General features: G+C 30.1%; 2 protein-coding genes across 5 annotated transcripts; one reads left to right on the top strand and one right to left on the bottom strand.

Moving 5' to 3' along the window:
- Positions 1 to 2,000: 2,000 nt before the first annotated feature.
- LOC123691641 (cytochrome P450 4g15-like) lies at positions 2,001 to 12,083 on the top strand. 3 transcript variants are annotated; one of them, XM_045636141.1, is made up of 12 exons: positions 2,001 to 2,110; positions 3,335 to 3,431; positions 5,782 to 5,990; positions 6,760 to 6,957; positions 7,491 to 7,673; positions 8,777 to 8,846; positions 8,997 to 9,123; positions 9,412 to 9,592; positions 9,763 to 9,875; positions 10,156 to 10,393; positions 11,118 to 11,303; positions 11,676 to 12,083. In XM_045636141.1, the coding sequence occupies exons 3-12, from the start codon at positions 5,786 to 5,788 to the stop codon at positions 11,852 to 11,854; spliced, it is 1,680 nt and encodes a 559-aa protein (XP_045492097.1). In that variant the 5' UTR covers positions 2,001 to 2,110; positions 3,335 to 3,431; positions 5,782 to 5,785; the 3' UTR covers positions 11,855 to 12,083. The 3 variants fall into 3 exon arrangements, with proteins under 3 accessions (XP_045492097.1, XP_045492098.1, XP_045492096.1); XM_045636142.1 differs by having other exon boundaries at positions 2,003 to 2,106; XM_045636140.1 differs by lacking the exons at positions 2,001 to 2,110; positions 3,335 to 3,431 and adding an exon at positions 4,544 to 4,677.
- A 91-nt stretch (positions 12,084 to 12,174) lies between these two features.
- LOC123691642 (monocarboxylate transporter 13-like) lies at positions 12,175 to 22,749 on the bottom strand. 2 transcript variants are annotated; one of them, XM_045636143.1, is made up of 9 exons: positions 22,442 to 22,749; positions 18,703 to 18,826; positions 17,732 to 17,875; positions 17,294 to 17,566; positions 16,883 to 17,027; positions 14,635 to 14,782; positions 14,250 to 14,394; positions 13,359 to 13,547; positions 12,175 to 13,049 (listed from the first exon to the last, which is right to left on the bottom strand). In XM_045636143.1, exons 1-9 carry the CDS (start codon positions 22,556 to 22,558, stop codon positions 12,931 to 12,933), a joined length of 1,404 nt encoding a protein of 467 aa, XP_045492099.1. In that variant the 5' UTR covers positions 22,559 to 22,749; the 3' UTR covers positions 12,175 to 12,930. The 2 variants fall into 2 exon arrangements, with proteins under 2 accessions (XP_045492099.1, XP_045492100.1); XM_045636144.1 differs by having other exon boundaries at positions 16,883 to 16,946.
- Between the last annotated feature and the right edge of the window lie 1,630 nt (positions 22,750 to 24,379).

Here is a 24,379-nt window from a genome sequence, read left to right as displayed (position 1 = left end):
AAAATTTTAATTTTAATTAAATTAGTATAATCTACCTATGCATCCGAATTTCTTCGCATCCATTGTGACCTTTATCATCCCACATACCCTAAAATTCAAAATATAAAACTAATTCAGGTTCACGTTTATATGTGACCTAAAGGCTATTGACTCGGATGTTATTGGCCTCTGGATTTGGAGTCCGAAAACTTTAAAATTACCTACTTATCTGAATCGTAACCCACTAAAAACAAGATATTGTACTAAACGTTGCAAGAATTCCAAATGAAACAGTTAACTAAGGTGTCATCATTTTTCTGAGTTAACTCCAAATTTTAAATATTAAATACAATATTAATTGTTACAATACTATGACTTTAATATGCAGTCAAAGAATTTAATAAGCTCCAAATTTATTATGTAAGCATATTGTTGGGTTATTCAAATTTGTAAATTAGGTATGCACACAGCACAATAAACATTACTAATATTTCCACGATTGCCTTTTGATTTTACTGTAATTATAGAAACCCAAATGGAACACCACCAAATTAAAAATGTAAGTTTTAGAAAAGCGAAGCTTTTAAATTTACACGGTAGACCAACCTGTATACCTACCTATACAATAATTATAGGTAGGTATCAAGGGCATACTTAAACGTATTGCAGGGCTTAGACAGCATCTTAATAGATAACATTATAATATTATCTAAATTAAAATTATAAAGTCATGCACATGTCAAATAACAAATGACATTAGTTCATTAACATGCAAATGTACTTGCTAACATTGCAATGTTACCTACTTGTTTATAAAGATAACTATCTTGTAAACGCAAAGGGTAACTTTTTATAAATGCATTTTAATGCAATGTTTTTGGCCTGGCCCAAACAACATCTTGATTTTCTTTTAAAATATGTTTGTACTTCTAGTTCGTATTTATTAAAAACATAATGTAGTGGTTTCCAATTTTAACCGCCTCCAAATGTGGTATAGCAAAAATGAACATAAGAGAAATTGCCGTTAACATTTACTTTTGGATCTGATTGAAATTGAACTACGTGCATTGACGAATCGTAGACATAATATTGTAAATAAGTGTAATTATTGTGAATTAATTTCACACACTTAGATAAAATCTCTTAAGAATCTTTCTCAAAAATGGGCTGTCAGAACAAAAAATACCTAAAACGTTCATCTTAAAAAATAATTGTACGTAGGTAATATTCTATAATTCTCAAGTAGTGAACACAAATTATTGCTCTACTGATTATTATTTCAAACATCTTTGAAATATGTAGAAAGGCATAAATCTCAAGTATATCTATACTAATATTATAAAGCTGAAGAGTTTGTTTGTTTGTTTATTTGAACGCGCTAATCTCGGGAACTACTGGTCCGATTTGAAAAATTCTTTCGGTGTTAGATAGCCCATTTATCGAGGAAGGTTATAGGCTATATATCATCACGCTACGACCGACAGGGGTGGAGCCACGGGGGCTTCACGGGGGTGAAACCGTGCGGAGCAGCTAGTAGTAAAATAAAAGAAGTTACCTTTTTTTATTCCTACAGGTTTGTGGTTACAAAATAATCATTATAGATCATTTGCTTACATTAAAGAGGCAGGTGTGTAAATTGGAAGGATGAATTATTAAGTTTACCAACCCACATAACGGATATTTTGAAACCTATAACTGAACCTAGTTACACATCCACCCTAACTCTCTGTATTAGGTTGAGCAATAGCCTTCCGCTGGCCATTTGTTTCGCAATATTGTACCGATTGTATCATGTATGTAATTCTGGGTATTAACATTTGTGACTCCAAATCGTCCACTTGTTATAGTTAAGAAATTAAATAAGTTTAATTTTAATTTTATATAATTTATTTTTAAAAAAGGCAAATCGCTCCCGCAAAGTTTAACTGGCGCAGCCGGTAGGAATTAGGATAGCCATAAAAGGTCTGCATGTCTAGAGGTCTTCCAAATTAGCCCTAGAAAATGTTCTAGGGCTAATTTGGAAGACCTTTATAGCAATGGCTATAAAGGCAAAGGCCGTGCTATCCTAAAAGAACCGAAAAATAAATTTGTTAAACGACCACGACGAGGACATGGGATCGACGATCGGTTAGTGAGTAAAACTTTTTGCTATCCTTTCTGATATATTCCCATATCCTTTTCACGAGAGTGTTATTTTGACTTTTAACTATTTTTAACTGTTATTATGGGATTGAACGTGAGAGACGATTGAACGGATTATAAGGGATCTGGTTTTAATATGAAATTCTATTAAGTCAGTAATTAGTTATAACTTATACATAAGAAATATCGTATTTAATTCGAAGAATTGTCTTGCATCAAAATCTGCACAGACTAAATTCGAAACGAAACGAAACGCCATCATAAATGCACTCGCGAATGCCACTGCGAATTCCATCGCGAATTCCATCGCGAATGCCATCGCGAATGCTATCGCGAACGCCATTGCGAATGCCATCGCTACTGCCATCGTGAATGCTATCGCGAACGCCATTGCGAATGCCATCGCGAATGCCACCGCGAATTCCATCGCGAATGCCATCGCGAATGCCATCGCGAATGCCATCGCGAATGCCATCACGAATGCCATCGCGAATGCAATTTCCTGTACATCAAAAAGTTAGGTTTGGTTCACCAATAACTTAAGTTTTATCCAAAAACAAAAACTACTGAACAAAGAGGAACAATAACTTGAAATTAACTAAGTTGATAATAATTTCCCTGAAACAAAACGATGTTTTCTTCAATAGTGCCAAAATGCGTATTTGAATCGATGCGTATGTACTACCACTGTAAATTCTAGATTAATTAATTTAGGAATTATTAATTATGTTGTGAAAGAAAATACTTACGTGTATTTTGTGCATATATAGCTAGAGTGCTAAGGAAATCAAATAATATTTTATAATTTACTTAATTACTGCTAAGCTAAATGCTCCTTACAGTATTTGTTGCTAGGGAGGAGTCCCTACTGGAGAGTAGCCACATCTAACCACACTAGACTAAGAAAATTATTTTGATCTATACTTATGAAATAACGCACACTCTTTTTTAATGCACACACTATAACGATTTTTTACTCTTTCATATTGGCATAGCCGTCAAAAAAGTTATTTTTTTTTTTAATACGTGTATGACACCCCAAATATTATGTAAACACAAATATTATGTCGTAGAGCCAAAAAAACTTTTGGAAACAAGTAAAATCTACCACACTTTTTCAGAGGCCGCAATGTAATCTCCCTTAGGACGATATCACTCGCCGTGAATACACAGAATATAATATGCATATGATGATAATTTACGTCTGTTTCAGTGATTGGTATTGGCTCCTTGATCCATTGAGAACAAGACTTTTTGAGGTTTCTACCAGGACCCGAACACAGAATCGTGGAACCGAGTACAGTAAATAGGTATAGACTATAGACCACAGACGACGATATGACGTACTATAGATCCAAAGAGAATAAAGAAACTATACATATAAACATACATACAATTAGATCTAAAATCAAAAATGTAAAATTCATAGCTGAATCTCATTAAACCAAACGTAAGATCCAAAACCAAAGTTTTCCATCGACCTATTACGAAATGTGTTATGTCAATGCTCTATATATTATTAATTTCATAAATTTACATCGGTAATAAGTTATTAAAATGATACAATTATTTACATACACACAGTTAGTACTAGGTAATGAAATTTTTATATAATACTGTATGAAATATTATAATTTGGTTAACTGTTTACAAGTTCAACATAAATTTTATCACCAATCAATTGGTCATAAGTGATTCGATCCATTAGCAAACAATGAAAAAATTTCAGGTGAAATGTCAAGGAATTATAACTATTAATTTCATTATAGTTAGGGCTTATACATATTGTTTTTCTAATAGTATAATATAATGTTAAATAATAGTATATACAGATAATGTAGTCATTTCACAAAAAGCTTATTTTAAAATTAGATTTCATGGTGTAATAAACTATCATAAACTTGAATTATTTGTTAAGTGAATCTGTTGGAATAAAAAAATCAACATTTTACACTATGACAAGTATATGGTATTTGTGTAAAAGCGCTCCTAAACAAGCTTTCACTGAATTCGTAATTAAATGTATGAGTATTAGAAATTACATTTAGTAATAACAACTCTGCCAGGCTCATATTATAGGTGAATGAAAAATGAAATGCATTTCATAGGAAAATGCAGGAGAATAGTATCTATTAAAGCGGATTGAAAATAATAAAAAAAATCCTTAAAACTCGAATCAAGAAAACTAGCATCTGTACCTATGAAAAAATATATATTTATCATAAAAAACAACAAATTTAAAGTATCATGGAAGCCAGGCGTGTATCGTTTAGTACCTAGATAATAAAACTATTTATGATATTCAGTTTTCACTGCTGAGATAGAGCTCATAAAGAGTAATAAAAGCTCAAATATCCCTAAATAAAATTATTATACTTATATCGTAGGTAAAACGCGCATGTGTCCTCACCTTAACACTTTTGTGATTTCGTTTGTCATCGTCATTATATAAGAACTGTTGTTTAGCGAATCTTAAAGCCAAATAGCAATACACCACCAATTGTAACTGGAGCAAAGAGGACTATATTTTCACATCACACCGTCTGGATTAACCAGGTACCTACAACGTGCATATTTAATAGAACTCACATAATTATGTAATAATTGAAAACTTTTCAGACTAAATACTTTTCTATTTCGAAAATTACCAAAGTTGTTTCTAAGTGGGTGATGTTATTATTTTTCTATGGTTTATTACTAAAAATTATATCTAAATATTTTATTTATTGTAACTAAAATAGAAGCTTATTTAAGTTTCGTGTTCTTAATTATTACCATACATGTGTTTATTTTGATAATCTTAGATTTTTCGTGTGTATTTGCAAAATATTTCAATAGGTATCATTTTTATTAAAAAAAAAAATTGGCGGACAAATTTATATGACAAACAAATATAATAAGATATTATTTTATCACTGCCAATTTCTTCTTAATAATATATTTTAAACAAAAAATTACAAAATTTTTATAATTACTTTTCTTTCCAAAAGGAACTAAAATTTTGTTTATTAATGTTATCCATTTCAAACTTGACCTTCTTATTTAATATAACTGCATAAGAATATTTTACTGCATCCATACGTGCTGTTATTTATTTATGGAAAAAATAATGAACAATGATATTTTCAAATTCAGATACATGACAAATAGTTTGCAAATAGTAAAGCTTCGATTAACTCAAACATCGATGATTTCTACAAAACCATTTTAGGATTATATTATTATAAGCTTTACTAAATTATGTATTTGCAAAGAAAATCTCTGTAAAACCATAGATAGACTTTTCTAATTTTCTTATTACTTTACTTTCTATCTATTCATATATTTTATGAAATATTCTGCCCGCGACGTATGATAGATTTAAAATAAAGCTTTCTTATTTTCCTATTGTAAAGTTCCTTATTTTTTTTTATATAAAAAAAACTTTCGCTACTGAAACCTTTTTCTTCGAACTTTAGTCAATCTATGAAAACACCACATCAAAATTAGTTGCGAAGATGATCTTAGCGTAGGTAGGTACATAAGTACAGACTGACAGATAGCGGAAAGTGACTTTGTTTTATAGTATGTAGCAATGATGACTAAAATGGTCAATAGATATATCACTTTCTTTCTTATAATAATATAATTGCATGTATTTAGACGTTTTCTTTTTTGCAGCAACATGACGGTCGTCGAAGACGTTCAGACGTACCAGCTCTCGACGCGTCTGATCTTTTATCCTCTAGTTCTCCTTGCCACTGGATTATGGCTCTTATACAGATGGCAACAACAGTCAAGATTACACAAGCTAGGAAACAAACTGCCAGGGCCCATGGCAATTCCCGTATTCGGAAATGCTTTGTTGGCCCTCGGTAAAAAACCAGAAGGTAAGATTGGTATCGATAACACCACTAAACTCAAATCCAATAGCACTTTATATAATATGGACGTCATAGTGAAAATAGATCCTCTATATTATTTGAGATAACCAAGTTAAAAGATAGACTATACGCTAATCCAGAGTATTAACTACCTAATTCATTTGTGGAGTAATTTAATAACCAACATCCGCACATATACATAAAGGTATTTATCTAAATATCCGAACAACTAAAGTTTCGCATATTGTAATTTATAATACCCACTAAAGATCCGTGCTTTAGAAAGGCTCACAAAAGTTTCTTCCTTCACATTTTAAAGGCAACATTATAAGAGATATAATTATTTAAATTATTATGGCGTCTATATTCTATATTCATACGATAAAATATGCTTTACATTTTATCTATTAAACAATAGACAATTTGAAAAAATCAAATTTGACCGTAGTTTTTAAGCCGTTACAAAACACAGATGGAAGTAAATATTTAACTGACTTTTTAAAGAATGACGGAGGTTCTCAGTAGCGAATACAAAATATTGTTATGTCGATAAAATAATGTTAAATAAGTTTTTTTTTTCGCCGTATCATGATCGATATTTACTGTTCTGTGTATTTTAAAATATTCATGTTTTATCATTCCTAAAATATAGCTGGAGAATAAATACTATTTATAGGCCCAAACCTGAAAATATGATAGTAATGTATTGTTTGAGGTGGTAGTAATTTAACATTGATAAAATTCGCCATTACATAACTCCAACATTTCATTTTAGAATTGGTCAAACTTGCCCTGGAATACGCCGAAGTATACGGAACAGTCGTCCGTGGTTGGTTCGGCTCAAAGCTCATTGTGTTCTTGAGCGACCCTGATGATGTAGAAGTAATCCTTAACAGCCAAGTACACATTGACAAAGCCACTGAGTACAAATTCTTCAAGCCATGGCTTGGTGAAGGTCTCCTTATTAGTTCAGGTAAATCATACATTGATACATTATTTGTATATTTTGCAATTATTTTATATGGAGTAAAATTAACAAAAGATTTGTAGACATCACTGCTCTAATAGACTAATAACGATTGTATACTAGCTGCTCCGCGCGGTTTCACCCCCGTGGCTCCACTCCTGTTGGTCGTAGCGTGATGATATATATCCTATAATAGCCTTCCTCGATAAATGAGCTATCTAACACCGAAAGAATTTTTCATTTCATTGGTCCAGTAGTTCCCGAGATTAGCGCGTTCAAACAAACAAACTCTTCAGCTTTATAATATTAGTATAGATATTTTGTGACGTAAATTTCAATTATAAATATACGAATTGTTTAATTCTAAATAACGTTTAGACTAAACACAATTTCTTATAGACTGTATATCCACGCCATGCTTAACCAAATTTTTGTTATTTGTAAACACATCTTAATTAATGTGATTATAGCCTTATAAATAATTTTCATTTTTACTCTAACAAACAATTGTTGATCAACAACCAAATGTCTCAATTTAGGCGAGAAATGGAGGTCCCACCGCAAAATGATTGCACCCACATTCCACATCAACATCCTGAAGTCCTTCGTGGACACCTTCAACCAGAACAGCAAGAGTGTTGTCAACAGGATGAAGACCGAAATGGGAAGAGTCTTCGATGTCCACGACTACATGAGCGGTGTCACTGTAGACATTCTTTTGGGTAAGATTTTTAACTTACCCTACTCATTTCCCTATAATTAACGCGATAAGGAAATAATAAATTATTGAGAAATTTTATATGTACTATACTACTAATCTATTAGTATTCAATTACAATTAAATTAACGAAACTCAAAATCATATTCGATATTATACATTCTCATTATTAATGTTGTATTTGAATTTCACAACATTACGTAAAACAAAATCATAACATTGTGTAAGAATATAAACACCAAAATAGCATAAACTATTTTTAGAATGATTAATATTTACATCTTTATCACTTCATAAAATCCTCTTTTTATAGATTTTATATTTATAAATATTATCTAAATCTAAAAGTAGAATGTTTTATTTCTGCAATACTGTTTTAAATAAAAACGAGTAAAGAAACTTGATCGAATAACGGATACGACAACAAAAATTTACATTACCTTATTACATTGACAGTTCATTCGATTATATTATCGAACTTTTGCATCGCCAAAAAAACAACAAAAGACATGCACACAATCAAGAAAACTTAATTTTTCAGCAATTAAATTATTTAATATGTACATAATTACGTACAAACGAATTCTGTTTATTAAAAAAAAACTAGTTTTGCATATTCATACGTATACATAATTATGACCTTAGTACATAATTTTGTTTTTATTGTTAACAATAAAATCAATTGTAATGATGAAGCAACATTTGATTTGGAAAGTGCGTCATCGATGAATACCTATTTCAATAATTAACTACTATTTATTTATGATGCATTAATTAATTTAATACGTCATAATAATATATTATTGTTTTAGTAGGAGTATTATCTGTTTATGTTATCTATTGTTAAAGTTTATTTCATAAAACACTCATAAGATACATTCTACACGTTTATTTTTTGTATTAATACATTTTTTTCTGATTTTGATAAATCAAGTTACTGTAAACTATAATTACTATACTAAAAAAATAGCTTTAATTAGCTTTAAATAGCTTTACTTTCTTTAATTGTACATACAATTTAATAAAGTCTCAATTCCTTTATATACCTAGATAAAATTAAAATCATGCTCCAATCCAAATTTATATAAAATGCCATAATTATTTCAGAAACCGCTATGGGTATTACCAAAGAAACTCAAGACGAATCCGGCTTCGATTACGCTATGGCTGTCATGAAGTATGTACCTATATCTAAAACTCTAATCTCTCTATCTCTCTATTGAAACCTCTAATCTTGAAAAAAAAAAAGCTTCTAAACATGTTTAAAGTAATTATTTCTACTGTTTTATTCGGTTATATTACGATGTTAATAATTCATAATTTATAGGATGTGCGATATCATTCACCAAAGACATTACAAATTCTGGCTTCGTTTCGACGCAATCTTCAAGTTTACATCTTTCTTCGAAAAGCAAAAGCAACTGTTGGGCATCATCCACGGTCTGACTAACAAGGTTAGTATAAACCGTTTTAACTAATTACTTATACAATTACATTTAAATTTAGTTTGAAACAAACTTTAAACAATTAGATTCAATTTTACATTGTTTAAGAACTTTAAAGGACGATGAAAATTTGTTCAATTTCTCTATTAATAAATTAATCAGCAATACAATTACAAATTATATTTTTTAGTTATAAATAATAAATGTTTTATAAAGTTTACCCATTTGAAACAATGTTAGATTGTTTCCAAAAACATTAAAGGACGATGAAAATTCTTCAATTTTTCGGTGGTTTAGGTTATCAAAAACAAGAAAGAGCGCTACATCCAGAACAAATCCAAGGGTATCACAACTGGCATTGTAGAGGAGAAAACTTCATCAGAAAACGAGACAGGTCTTGCCAATGTCAAGACTCTGGCTGACACAGTCTTCAAGGGTTACCGCGATGATCTTGACTTCAACGATGAAAATGACGTCGGTAAGTAGATCTCGATTGGATAATGTTACTAAATAGGTAATTGAGATCTTGTTTCATCTTGATATACCGTTTCAAGGAGCAAAAGATCAATTCAAGTTCAATTTTATCGTATTCCGCATAACAACATCGCATTGTTTATAACTTCCAATACAAATTGTAATATGTTTTAGGTGAGAAGAAACGCCTTGCTTTCTTGGACCTTATGATTGAGTCTGCTCAAAACGGCACAAACAAAATTACTGACCATGAAATCAAGGAAGAGGTTGACACCATTATGTTTGAGGTAATTATGCGATTCTTAAAACATTGAAAACATATTTTGGACAATATGATTATAATAATTCTTATTTCAAAAACTTCAATATAAATATTTATTCGAAAAAAATTAAGCACTTCATTTATTCGGAAAAGTTACAAACTTTGCAAGTTACATAGGAGCAGGTTCTAAATAATAAATTCTTCATCGATTTATTACTTACGTAGAGACCAACGTTTAGTTACAATTATGTGGTTAAAGTTGTATCATACAATAAGTATTTCATAAGGTATATTCTCTATCTCAGGGTCACGACACGACAGCAGCTGGCTCCAGTTTCTTGCTCTGCCTGCTCGGCCTCCACCAGGACATCCAGACCAGAGTCTACGATGAGCTCTACTCCATCTTTGGCGATTCTGACCGCCCCTGCACCTTTGAAGACACCCTCCAGATGAAATACTTGGAGAGAGTAATCTTTGAATCACTCAGGATGTATCCACCTGTACCAATCATTGCCAGGAAATTGAACCGTGACGTTAAGATTTGTGAGTATAAATGATTTGTTAATATGTGAATTTATTTTGATTCTTTCGCTTATAAAATCAATGTATGTTATAAAATTGTAATATGTATGGCCACATGTTGTCACACAGCAAAACAATGTTATTGATTATTAGCGAATAGTAGAAACAGAATGTGTTATACTTTCATATTTTTATCAAAAGGAAATATAAGTAAGGAAATGGAGTAATATCAATATCGTTATATTGAGTGGGATACAATTTTTATTAATGCAAATTATAAATTTATAATGCAAATTATTTCATATAGTAAATTTACACGTGTACTAATAAATCAAACTAATTTATTTCTACTCTTTGATCGCTTTATCTTCTAAATTATATGTTAATGTGCATACCTTGTGGACATAATCGCGCCAATAGTCCAGATTATACTTTCAAATCATTGCGTATTAATTGTAGTTTAAATCATCTCACAATTAAAAATATAATTTATATAAATAAAATATAGATATAAAAACGCAAGAATTTAGGTATATAAAAAATATGTATTTTTCATATTTAATATTTCTACGCGACGTCAAAAAAAGAAGTAGATTCTCAATTCGACTCAATTTTTTTTGGGTTTGTTAGATCAGCACTTTCGACTGTGTGATCCGATTTCAATGATTTTTTTTAAACTTGCGCGCTTTGGTTGGTCCCCCCCTCGTTCTGACAATTTGAATCAAAAATAATAATTTAATTGCAGCCACAAACAACTACGTACTCCCCGCCGGGTCCACGGTGGTAGTCGGAACCTTCCAGATCCACCGCAACCCGAAATACTACAAGAACCCGAACGTGTTCGACCCTGACAACTTCCTGCCAGAGAACACACAGAACAGACACTACTACAGTTACATTCCATTCAGTGCCGGCCCTAGGAGTTGTGTTGGTATGTATTTTTTTTACTTTTTTTTTGTGAAAATCATATCAGGCTATGAAAATTTTGTCACTTATTAATTTCAGTTATTAAGGGCAAGGAAAAAAATGCTGTTTCTATTTTTTATATTAGTTATCAATAAAATATGAAACTGAAGTGCAATTAGTGTTTGTAGCAAGATAATTATGTAAATCAAAATTAAAGAAACCGGTATAAACAAACCATTGCAAAACTTGTCATAACAACACTGAGAATCTAATTGTTACTAAAATAGTTTTATCTTGTAACTGTTTACTCTACAATCCTAGAGTACGGTACAATAAAATAGAACAATGATAAACGTTTATCTTACGCTGCACTTACACGTTAATTTGATGCTTATAGGTCGTAAATATGCTCTTCTGAAGCTGAAGATCCTCCTGTCCACGATCCTCCGTAACTACAAAATGGTATCTGACGTAACCGAGGACCAGTACGTATTACAGGCCGACATCATCCTCAAGAGAAACGACGGCTTCAGGGTTCAAATCGAACCCAGGAAACGGGTTCCATCTACCGCTTAAATTTAACTCCTAGATAGAGGAAACTATGACTGTTAACACTAACTGTCATCATTACTATTAACGTAGTCATTATGAACGCTAATGTAACAAATGATAAGACCTGATAAATTTAAGAATTTTAAGGCTAAATCAAATATTTCAGATCATTTGTGTAATTAGGGTAACACTATTTATATTCTTGACTGGTTACGAAAGGTGATATGTATATAATAAAAGTTGATATATAAGATTTATATTTTTTTATTTATTAAATTCAGTAAAAATAACTGAATTGTTTCATTTTATATTTATTATTTTATGTTACTAATATAATTTATGTATACAGATATAAATTGAATATTTATTAAATTTTCGTTGAAACAATGCATTGAGTATTTTTACCAAAACAATCCATTCATATAATAAACATGTGTATAAAAACTTAAAGTTGATTATTTTGGATCTCCACTATAAAGGAAAAAAATTACTTGTTACACATTTTTATTATCTATTTTATACGGTGTTTGCACTATTCATATACCTATTGCTTAAATACAAAAAAACAAAATCATCAATTTCAAATGTCGTAGTCTATTAATTGGTGAAATGGAAATACATTTGTAAGTACATACTTTACTTCTACACAAATCCTGTTTTGCATTTATATATTTACAATAAATACAAGTTAATATATCTATATCCAATCAATTATTTTACAGAAGCCTCATAATCACACTGAGTTTTACCGATGTGTTTGTTTCAGTCAATTTTATAAAATTTCTAAACTAATCTTATACACTATCAGACAGCGAAATTAAGAGGATTCAGATAAATATATACTTATTATGTTAATCTGTTTGGTAACATTATTTTTTTAAAATTAGTATACCTTATATTTAATTTACTACTAAATATAGTATTCTTAACAAACGTAACAACAACTCAAAAATAGGAAACCTTTGTGAAAAATAAAGCTTAAATTGAACCTAAACTACATAATTTTAAAATGGTTTGGAATAAACTTGCTTGGGCGTTGAAAACATATTGTTCCCTGCAAGAAAGTATGAGTTTCTATAATTAATTAATACTCGATTTCATCACGTTTTCTTACGATACACAAAGTATTCTACAGTCCAGAGAATTATACACACTAAGCAGCAAAAGCTCATAGCAATAAAACAGTTTACGTAACTTCCTGTCGCTTCATAAATTACACCTGAAAATATATAATTAATTAATGTACCTATTTATTTATGTTTCAATTCATTACAAATACTGACGCCAATTTCTGCATTACAAAAACCACACCAAGAGATTCTTAAAAATTAGAAATTAACCTATGCATTACATTAATTATAAAATAGTTAAGCACCCGTCACGTACGCGCGTGCGTAAATTCAAATTAAATTAATCACAATAAATTATATAGCCTAACTATAACTAAATCATAAATCTTTCCAGTAGTTTTTGCGAACAACAGTTTTAATAATTATAATATAGTTAATCACTATACTGAAATACCAACCTATCATCGGATCGGCCATCAACATGAGACATCCAGAGAATAAGATATGGAGTGCCAAAGCGGCTGGAAACCGGTCTGGGGCTGCAGTCACCAACACCAAGGGGAATAACACTTGTACCGAACATCTTACAAGACCCGAAATTATTGTTATTGTGAACACGAATGTCACGTTGTCTGATGTTACCAGAACTGAAAAGATATAAGTAGAAATAAAAGTAACTAAACTAAATATATAATTTAAGACTAGCCTTTCGCTCCCGGTTCAACTCGCGTTATAGTAAAAAGTTGTATGGATCAATCAAGTCGTAAGCAACTCTACGTTTTACATTTCATTTCTAAGCCAATATAAACTTATAAGTTTATGGTCTTAAAATATTATATATTATTATGGGAAGCAAAATTTAATTGAAATTCATTAAAAAGTAAAGTTATACCCATGTTATTATGCTTTGAACTGTCATCAAACTTGAAAAGTTTATATTGTATAATTTTCGAACAAATTAGTGTGTGACACCCTCATTGAATTCGCATACCTTTAAGGTTAAGAAACTATGTATCTATAGAATTTTCTTAAATAGACCTTGGCCAAACCTGATAAATTATATAGCTCAAGAAATACATAGAATATTAATGAGAAGTTAATCGATCTTAATAAGATTTACAGTATTATGTAAATAGATAAAATGTAGGTACCTTAAAATATTTTTATAGAGAAGCCTGTTCTCTATCAACTTAATTACTAATAACAGAAGTATTGCATAAGAAAATGAGGTTCGATTGGAATAATTGATCCATTATTAAAATTATAATTATATGACTATTTAAATAACATGAATATAATTATTTCTATAAATTGACGTTGTACCAGGATAAAAAAATAAATGAAATTACCAATTCGTAATATCATAGTAATGAATGTTCCAATAAAAAATAATTTTCTGCTGTCCACGTTATAAAAATATGTGAAAACTGCTAAAATAAATCTAGCAGCCAAGTCAGCAATAGCACCAGCCATGACGCATGTAGCCACTTGCATCTATAACAGATTGTTATTTCTAAATAATTATGAATATTCGACACATTTATTTGAATCTATGACAAAATAAAACTGGCCACTAATAAACATTTAAAAAAGAACAAAGATCTTAGACATTCCATTTTCAAAAAGTAGCGGGAGTATTGAGCCTATTTGCAGCTCTTAATAATTAATGACTACTACAGACTAGTATTGTAAATTACCTAAGCTAATGATCTTAAAATAATATAACCATTTTACCTTAGAATATTGATAAGAAAACAACAGCATGGGTTCCATTGCAAGATACGTTACATCGGACACAAAAGCAAAGCCAAGTCCGACTAAAGTACTAACAAATTTGGGATCTTTCAATAGATCTAACTCTACGTTTGCGTATATAATTTTTCTGTAAGTAAAATATACAACTTATAATTTTTATGCACAAGTAAACACATTTTTATACAAAGGATGTTTTAGTGATCGTCCCTTCCAAACTTATCGTCAGGTACTTAGGTAAGAATTAATATATTAAGTACCTAATCGTAATTTGCTCTATCCGTTGTTTTTCTTGGTTAAATATTTGAAACAATGTCCCCGAATTTTATTGTTTAGAGTTGTAAAATAGGTAGAGGGTAGTGACTTTTCATAACAAACTGCTTTTCTTTTCCAACTAAAATGCGTAGTTTTTGTGAAAATCGAAAATGAAAATAATTTTTTTAAGGTTATTTTTGTACTAAAAACGACACTTTTATACCATTGTCGTATCAAAACTTCTAATAATCTCGCACACAGGCAATATTTTTAAATAGATTGCCGGATTATTAATTTATATATATAACAATTTCTAAAATTATATTAACTACCTGAAAAGGTATATAGCCAAAAATTTAAGTTTGTATTTACCACGTATTTACGACTGACGACATGCCATAGATAATAAATGTTATATGACGCGTTCACGATTGTAAATATTAAACATAATAATTAGAAATTGATTTTTAAAATGAATTTGTCAAAAATAATTTTAACTTAGAAAGCTTTTGATAATAAAAATAATTTTACGATACATAAATAAAATACAAACAAGTTGTTTAAACCTAAGTAGTTTTTTTTTGTTTGAGTGGGAATCGCCCTAAAGTCGCTTCTGGCACTCGCCGGCCGCTGCCGCGGCACGCTCGCTTTGCTCGCTCGGCTCGTGCGGCAGTTCAGGAGTTAACCTAATACGCTCGTCGCTTCGCTCCTCGCTACCTATTTGAATACTAAAAAAAGTAAAAGTTAATCGTTTTTAAAAACTGAAGCAAGTGAGCTATAAAAATAACATTAAAATGTATCATTTATACTCTATGATAAGCTAGTATATTTTTTTGCTAATCTGTGATATGCGTCATATTAACTAATCTGTGGCTTGTTCATTGTTGTAAATACAAAATTAATGGAACGATTTTTGGCTATAATAAATTGTTAAAATAATATTTTAACAAAATAAATTGTAATTTGTAAATAAAGTGATAGGTACGTGAATATATTTAAAAATAATGCGTGTGAGTGGGTGATAATAAGACATTTTGATACTATAATGGCTTAAGATTTTACTTAAAGTTACGTTTTTAGTACAAAAATAACCTTGAAAAATATCATTTTCAATTTCGATTTTCACAAAAACTACGCATTTTTGTTGGAAAAGAAAAGCAGTTTGTTAAGAAAATCCACTACCAGCTATCGACTTAACAGCAAAAAACAATGAAATTCGGGGACATCGAATCAAATATGCAGCCTTTTTCTTTCCATTTGTTTTTGGATTTCTTAACTAAAAGTTCGAATCAAGTGATTGATATTTTATTTATTTATTATATACTAGATTTCCGCCTGCGGCTTCGCCCGCGTTTTCAAAGGAAAACCCGCATAGTTCCCATTCCCGTGGGATTTCCTGGATAAAACCTATCCTATGTGTTAATCCAAGTTACCCTCTATGTATATGTGTGCTAAATTTCATTGTAATCGGTTCAGTAGTTTATGCGTGAAAACCATACATACATACCTTTCCTTTTTACACGCTTTATATTAGCTTCACCTGTATGTTTGTAACCGACTTCTTTGGGCGCGATTTTGACCCACTTTAAACGGCCAGATTTCGTTCAAACTTTGTAGATTTATTGAGGACCGATGACAATACACTAATTTGATAAAATTTTCTATTTTTTAGTTCGGTTTTCTATAAAAAGCGTGTTTTTTAGTTTTTTTAAACTATTATTATTATAATATTATAGTATAAAAGTATAGATGTTTATTATGTATACTTGTTGAATAAATTAAACACAATATTCATTAATAAACTTCCAACATTCATGTATAATTAATAATTATATCATTAATGGTAAATACTTTAGAAATATATTTCCAAATGCAAGGTCAAGGACAGTATAGCAAAAATCGTATAAATTAAGATATCTGAATCGTTATCACTAAAATAATCATTAAAAAATCATTATAATAATACTCCACTTACATAATACTTTTTTGAATTGATTCATGCCGAACCGGTGATGTTTTAACTTCGATGACGTCATCACCTGGCAACATTTTTATGGCGGTTTCATCTATAACTTCACATTCATTTTTTATTTTATTGACGTCACAAAGTGAAGACAATTCTGAAATGCCATCTGGACATTGATAAGCGGACGACACATACGTACATACACACATATCCGGAACAAATTCAATGAGCAAAAGCCACTAGATATTTTAAAGATGAAGTGAATGTGTATTAAAATAAAACCATTAAACATTAAATTTGAGCCTTAAAATGATATGACGCAAGGACTTCCACAAACTTACTTAATGATTGAACCATTATTTGTGACTACAAATCAAGCAACAAGACAAAGACTGTGATAAAAACTTCATACAAAATTACCTTTTATAGCACACTCCGGTGCCTTCACCATGTGCCATTCAACAGGATGCATAACTATCATCGCGAATAGTAAATGTAAATCTACAGCCATGATCAAAGCGAGAGTCCACCTAAACCCATATTCTGCCAGAAGATATGTAACAAGAATGGGAAATGTTATCGAAGCCATACTACTCATAGTTTGGTTTGCACTCATCATGGCCGTTCGTTTTTTCGTAAAGTAACAGTTGAATGCCGTAAAACTAACTGGTATCATTACTCCAAAACCAGCCCCTGGAATACAAATGTTCATTTGAATAATCAATTGAATATATCAGACAATAACTCTACTTTAAAGTAGAGTTTTCCTCCGCCTCATTCAGATTTCATCCTTATTAAGGCGATAATTTTTCTAACTCAATGACTATTATGTATGTTTATTTAACTATAAATATTTACCTCGTATAACACCAAACGTAAACACTAATTGATAAGTTCTTTGTACGAAAATTGTCAAAACGTCTCCTAAAATGAACAGTCCAGCTCCAACCAAACCGACTTGTCTGAACGAATACTTTTTCAATGCTATGCCACTCAGAAATCCTGAAAGAGAAAAATAGATAAAAAACTTAGATGTTTTTCATTACTATCAAATGTTTTCAAAAGCTAATTCTATAAGGACAAACAGAGTCAAGCAAAAAGGAATTGTATAGGTTTGCAATTAATTGCCCTTAAATTTTGCTTCGTCTAAATTCAGTTCATCAATAAATTAGGGAAATAGGTCATTGCTTTTTGATTTCCATCTAATATCTCGGCCAGATCAATTAATATTGCAAATAGAAAATTAAAATGACACTGACATAGCCCTACTATGGTCTCTTAATAAAACTGTTAGATTAAGATAATGGTTATTGACCTTTAATAGATTAGGGTCAGAGCAGCGTAATATGAACTATCTTCAATGGATTTCGTGGCAAACATTTGCCGGGATGGAAGATTAATATAACTTTTAATTTCTTTTAATTGACATGTGGTGTACTGTTTCTATCGTAACAATTAGTTTTTAATAATTTATAATTTAATCGTCTAGTTCATTGACATTATGACTCTCTCTCTCTCTCCTCAAGAATTTTTGAACATGAAGTTCAAATATAATCGGAAATATAACTCTGTTAATGTAATATGTATCTCTCTATCTCTTTATCTGTTGGTAAATTGGGAAACACTGGTTTGTTTTACCAAGATAAGAGAACTCGATCCAAATGATAGAGGGGTGAAAAATAGGTAAGAAAATATACCTACATGCTGGCAAAGACCGCGCTCGTTTTTATTGTTTTTTTTTGGCTTTACTGAGATAAGTTAGTTGCATGTTATCTCTGTAAATCCATCAGAAATTAAATATGTAAATACATATTGCAACAACTCAATACCTGCTATTGACAGTGCTCCATTGTAAACTCCTATAACAAGGGGAAGTCCACTCGCACCATCTTGTTCCATGAAAAAGTTGTTAAATAGAATTCCGAAAGCATTTGACGATCCGAATCCAAGCATCTGAAAATATTAACAAAGATCTTGATAATAGTATTTATAGACAACTAGCGGTCCGCCCCGATTTCGCCCGTGGTAAATATTTCGCAATAAAAAGTAGCCTATGTTCTTTCTGAGGGTCTAAGGATTGTCTGTGCCAAATTTCATCAAAATCGGTCCAGTAGTTTATGAGCCTATTCATTACAATCAAACAAACAAACAAACAAAGTTTTCCTCTTTATAATATTAGTGTAGACAACATAGGTCCTCTTGATAGTAATAATTTCTTGCAACTATGTTATTATATTTAAGTATATATTATTTTGTTATTTTCCATTTCTCTATATTAATAATCCCAATAAGTTTTGTATGAATATATTTTATAGATAGATTTTAGGCTACATTAGTACCATATAGATGGTAAATGGTAATAGAAAGAGAACGTTACAGAATTTTATTTAATTTTAAAACAATTTAAACATTATGGTATTTGGTAACCCCGCTGGTTTAAATAATTAAAAAAATCTGTTTTCGTCAATAATAACAAAAAAATATTCCATAAATACAATTTTATTATAACTTGTAATTGTTGATACATAAATATTAAATATCCTTTTTTATTTTTGTTTTTCCATTTTTCAAACGCTAAGGATCCGGTCCGGTCGTAAAGAAACTGTGATGAAAAAAATCCACGAATGCATCTTTTGTAAATAAGGTTTTATCTACTGCAAGATATCAAATCTTATGATGGCAAGCAAATCTTTTACAAATATAAATTTATAATTTAAAATATTTAATTAAATAAATGAAGTCAATTTGCATTTAAAGTCAATGGTCTAGACCACAGGTCTAGACAGATATAAGTACTAAGACAATAGTTTTTTTTTTTAATATTTATAAATTTTCTTTTTTTCCAATCTTAATATATATAAATCTCGTGTCACAATGTTTGTCCTCAATGGACTCCTAAACCACTTAACCGATTAAAATAAAATTCGCACACCATGTGCAGTTCGATCCAACTTGAGAGATAGGATAGGTTTTATTCCGGAAATCCCACGGGAAAGGGAACTATGCGGGGTTTTCTCTGAAAACGCGGGCGAAGCTGCGGGCGGAAAGCTAGTATCTACATAAAATGTACAGTTGCGCAATATTTCATATGGGAAACTTTGGAGATGAACCTACCAAGAAACTAGTTCCGATGGCTGAATATTTGGTTATAAATTCTATAGGTACATGTTATATATACAAATTATAGCTATAGTAGATTTATCTTGTCAATCACGTCATAACAAAACATATATTGTATTCAGGAATGTTATATTTAAATTCTATTTTAGTATTTATGTTAAAAGACAAGTTCATCAACTTGCTATTTATCGAAAATTAACGTTATGCATACTTAATTAACTTCGTAAAATACTCTACTTTTAAATAAAAGTTTTACAATATAGACTATCTTACTACTTTACCGTAAAACCACCAGAATTTAAGTAATAGGTAAGAACGCGTCATACTTATCTATACTCAATATTATAAAGCTGAAGTGTTTGTTTGTTTGTTTGAACGCACTAATCTCAGGAACTACTGGTCCGATTTAAATAATTATTACGGTGTTAGATAGCCCATTTATGGAGGAAGGGTATATATTATATCATTACGCTAAGACCAACAGGAGCGGAGCCAAACGCAGCTAGGTATATGTATTTCAATTTCTCACTCAGTTTTATTAAAAAAATGACATTAGAATTGAATAGACATGAATAATTTAGATAACTATAATTAATTCTCTATTGATTAGCTGTTGTCCGTCGCGAAATATAGGTAATCTGTCGCATAGCCTTCAACTTTCTTTTATACTTTGGAGGCTTTATCCATTTCCGGTATATACAGCTATCTCCTTAAAATTCAAATCATAAGTGCTATGTTAATGTACCTAATAAAGAATAATTTTATTACTGTGACGATTTAGATATCTTTATTTTTATTTTTATCTAGGGATGGTTTAAACTAGGTATATTCTTATATGATTTAAATTTGAAAATTTGTGATTTGAATCAATGCAACTGCCAACTGATTTGCAGTTGCATTGATTCAAATCACTACAGAAAATGTATTTTAATTACCCTTTCAGTTAAAATAAAATAAATCCAATTCTCAATCACTACAACTAACATGTAATGGAACAAGATAATATAATTCCGATTCAATTAATGACAAGAAATAATATATTATACATAAGATAGATTGTTGTTTGAACAATATTGAAATGAATTATCGGCAATACGATATAATGTTCACAACATTTCTGGAACGCTCGGGACGCAGATTTTAATTATATTAGAAAATGTAATATGCTAATACTACATCTGTTACGTTCTGATAAATCAATACATAGTATTAAAAAAAGCCGCTTTCTCTGTATGCTTAAATCATTAAAACTACGCAACGAATTTTGATGAGTTCTTTTTTAATAGATAGAGTTTTTCAAGAGGAAGGTTTTAGTATATTATATTTTATTAGGTTTTAGACAAAGTGGGCGAAGCCGCGAGCGGAAAGCTAGTACTTTATATAAGAGTCTATATAACTCTTGGATTTTTTGCAACAGCTGGGATATTATGAACGAATAAACTGTAACTCAAAATAAAGAGTTTGCGGATCTACACGCATTCAATGAAATGATTGTAACTCTAGATAAGAACACGTATAACAGAAAAATAAAACACTAACTCATTGATAATAAATCAGATTCAAATAATTATTGATTAGCATATGAGTATAAAATAAATAATTAATAGCAAGTATATTATTTAATAACTGTAATCGATCGTGTGACAAGAACATTGCTGCAGTGAATGATAAAACATAAGCGCATTTCTTATCATTTTAAGATCATAAACGCATATAAAACTTCAGCTTAATAATGTTTGCAATTATAATCTTCCAGCACTTATTTAAATATAAATTTAGATACCTAACGTTATATATTTGATTTTATGGTAAGAGGCCATTCATCCATTGTCTTTATTCATTCACGCAACTCATAAAGGTAAGTAAGAAAATAATTAATTCAGATAAAAATATAACTAAAAAGACATGAAATGATGAGTTAATTTTACTGCATATCGTATTTTCTTTAATTACTTTTTTGTAGACAATCTTTAGAATTCAATTAAGATAAATTATTTGTACAATAATTTAACTACCGATTATTGCATGATAAGCATTACACAAATATTTTCTGTTTTGATTTTTTTATCGGCATGAAAACGCAAATTTGTTATGGTAGTCCTTTATTTGTAAAATGTAGAGTGAATGTAGAGTTAAAAGTCGTGTTTCACAACTTTCTTTTATTATAGATAAATGATAAAACCGCTATGTATTATCTAATAAGATACTTAAGAAATGTATATTAGACTTTAAATAATTAAGGTACCATAATTTATGAAAAGATAATTATTAAGGATTAAAAAATGAATCCTATTAAACAATTGAATAAAGTAATATTGTTGTTTTTTATTTGGATTAAAATCAATTCTAAATATCACGTAATCCATTATTTAATAAACCAGTACAAAATCTTGCACAATATCTCTCAAGTAAAATAAACATTTCAAAGTAAGAAAAATAGTAACTTACGAAAGTAAATCCAACACCGATACAAACGACATAACCCCATCCCCCGTCCGGCGCTATCAAAGAGTTTTTTCCTTGTTTTGGTTTATTTTGCTCCAAATGTGCGAACGCCTCATCCATCGTTACCCAAAAACCAAGTCACCTCACAAAAATTCAAGGGAATCTTCCGCGATATATTTTTTTATATTATTGTTTTACAAATTAATCTATTCTAAGGCGCATCCTCTAAAGTATTTTTAAATTAAACAGGTAATAAATGTATAAAATGTAATGTCAGCATTTCCCTCCGAGGAGGCGACCCGCACGTAAAACAGCCTGTTTGTTTCTGCCACCATTTTATACGGTTCATTTGTTAAGCGAAAATAAGGCTCCAATTGAGAACATTATTCCAACTTAATTAAAGCACATATTCTCTCAGTCAGTCGGTGATAGTGATATTATCAGAGATGTATGATGCAAGGATCAGTTTGACATTAAACATTAAATCCTACTTTAACCTGTTATACTTAATACCTATTTTTTAAAGCAGAGGAACCTTTCAACAATCCATTAGGTCAATTCATAATACACAATATAAAACAAATCAATGATAATATGTTAATGCAAATTATAACATTTAAGGCATTTAACATTCTTATTATTGATTTTTAGCTATAATATTATACATATCTATAACAGGATTAAAGTATTAACGAGCTGAGGTTCAACAAAAGTTTAGATAAGGCGATCAAACTAAATAAAAACTCAAGTCATTTGGCATTGCTAGCATTTTCTATTACCTACATAAAATTCATTGAAACTTCAATTAAAATACATAACTAAAACAAAACGCTTGCAGTAATAAAAAACTGTCTAGTGACATCGTAGGTATTTGGGACAGTCGATTTCTGTCTTTATAGTTACAGATAAGATATTTTATAAATAGTCATAATGTTATTTTTAACTTAATTGTTTTATCTCAGTTGAAAAATATTCGAAAATGTTTAAAAAATGTAGGGAAATACTTGCCCTTCACGTAAGGTTCTAGCAGAGATTTAGATTTTAGATTTAGCTAGATATCTACATAACATTTTATTAACTCAATCTCCAGACAAAGGAATGTATATTACAATTATATCACATTCACCGAACTTAACTAAGTAGATGATAAATAAAGTACGTATTTAGATACTAATAAAAAACGATCAAGTGCTAGTCGGACTCGCGACACTGAAGCAACTTCAAGCAACTGTAATAAAAATACCTATCCAATTAAAAAAATCGTTGGCACATCACTCATTTTTTTATATTTATTGTTATTTTTGCAACATGAATAAATCATTTGCGCTATACCCTAAGCTTCTTACATTTCCTTTCCTACCAGGTTGCCTGGCAGAGATGGCTTTACAATAATAAGGCCCCCTTTTGTGCAAAATGCCTGTACTTCTTTAATTCGTATTTTTTAAGGTTTATTCATATTATTTTGTACAATAAAGCATTATAAATAAATAAATAACAATCATACAGAAAACTTGAACTAACTATCTATTATTGTTACGGAACCAATAATGCTATAACGGAGCTCTAAAAACTTAGAATATTTACTAGCAAAAATAAAAGAAAGGTCCAAATGCAAAAGACACTAAATATTAAAATGCTGTTGTATTTTCATTCTAATAGTAGAAATTATCTGTATAGGTAACCTACCTACTAGTATAGTTAGGTAGTATTTGGTGATTAATTTTCTACCTTTTTTAACCCTGATTCCATCGTTCTTAAAGTGTCTACAGTCTATTAATAGCCTTAATACAACAGAAAAAAATGTTATACTTACATACAGTTATTTATGTAAAACATAATAATGATCGAGGTCCAAGGTGCGGTTAAACCCTACGGAAGGTTATCGATTGCCAAGGACTTCGGAAATAAAATATCTAGGCCTTTATTATCAGGTAATTTCTC

Source organism: Colias croceus, chromosome 5 (genome assembly GCF_905220415.1).
Source record: "Colias croceus chromosome 5, ilColCroc2.1".
In the NCBI taxonomy this organism is placed as follows: Eukaryota; Metazoa; Arthropoda; class Insecta; order Lepidoptera; family Pieridae; genus Colias; species Colias croceus.
Note: the sequence above shows the minus strand (reverse complement) of the source record. Positions and strands in the feature narration are given on the sequence as shown.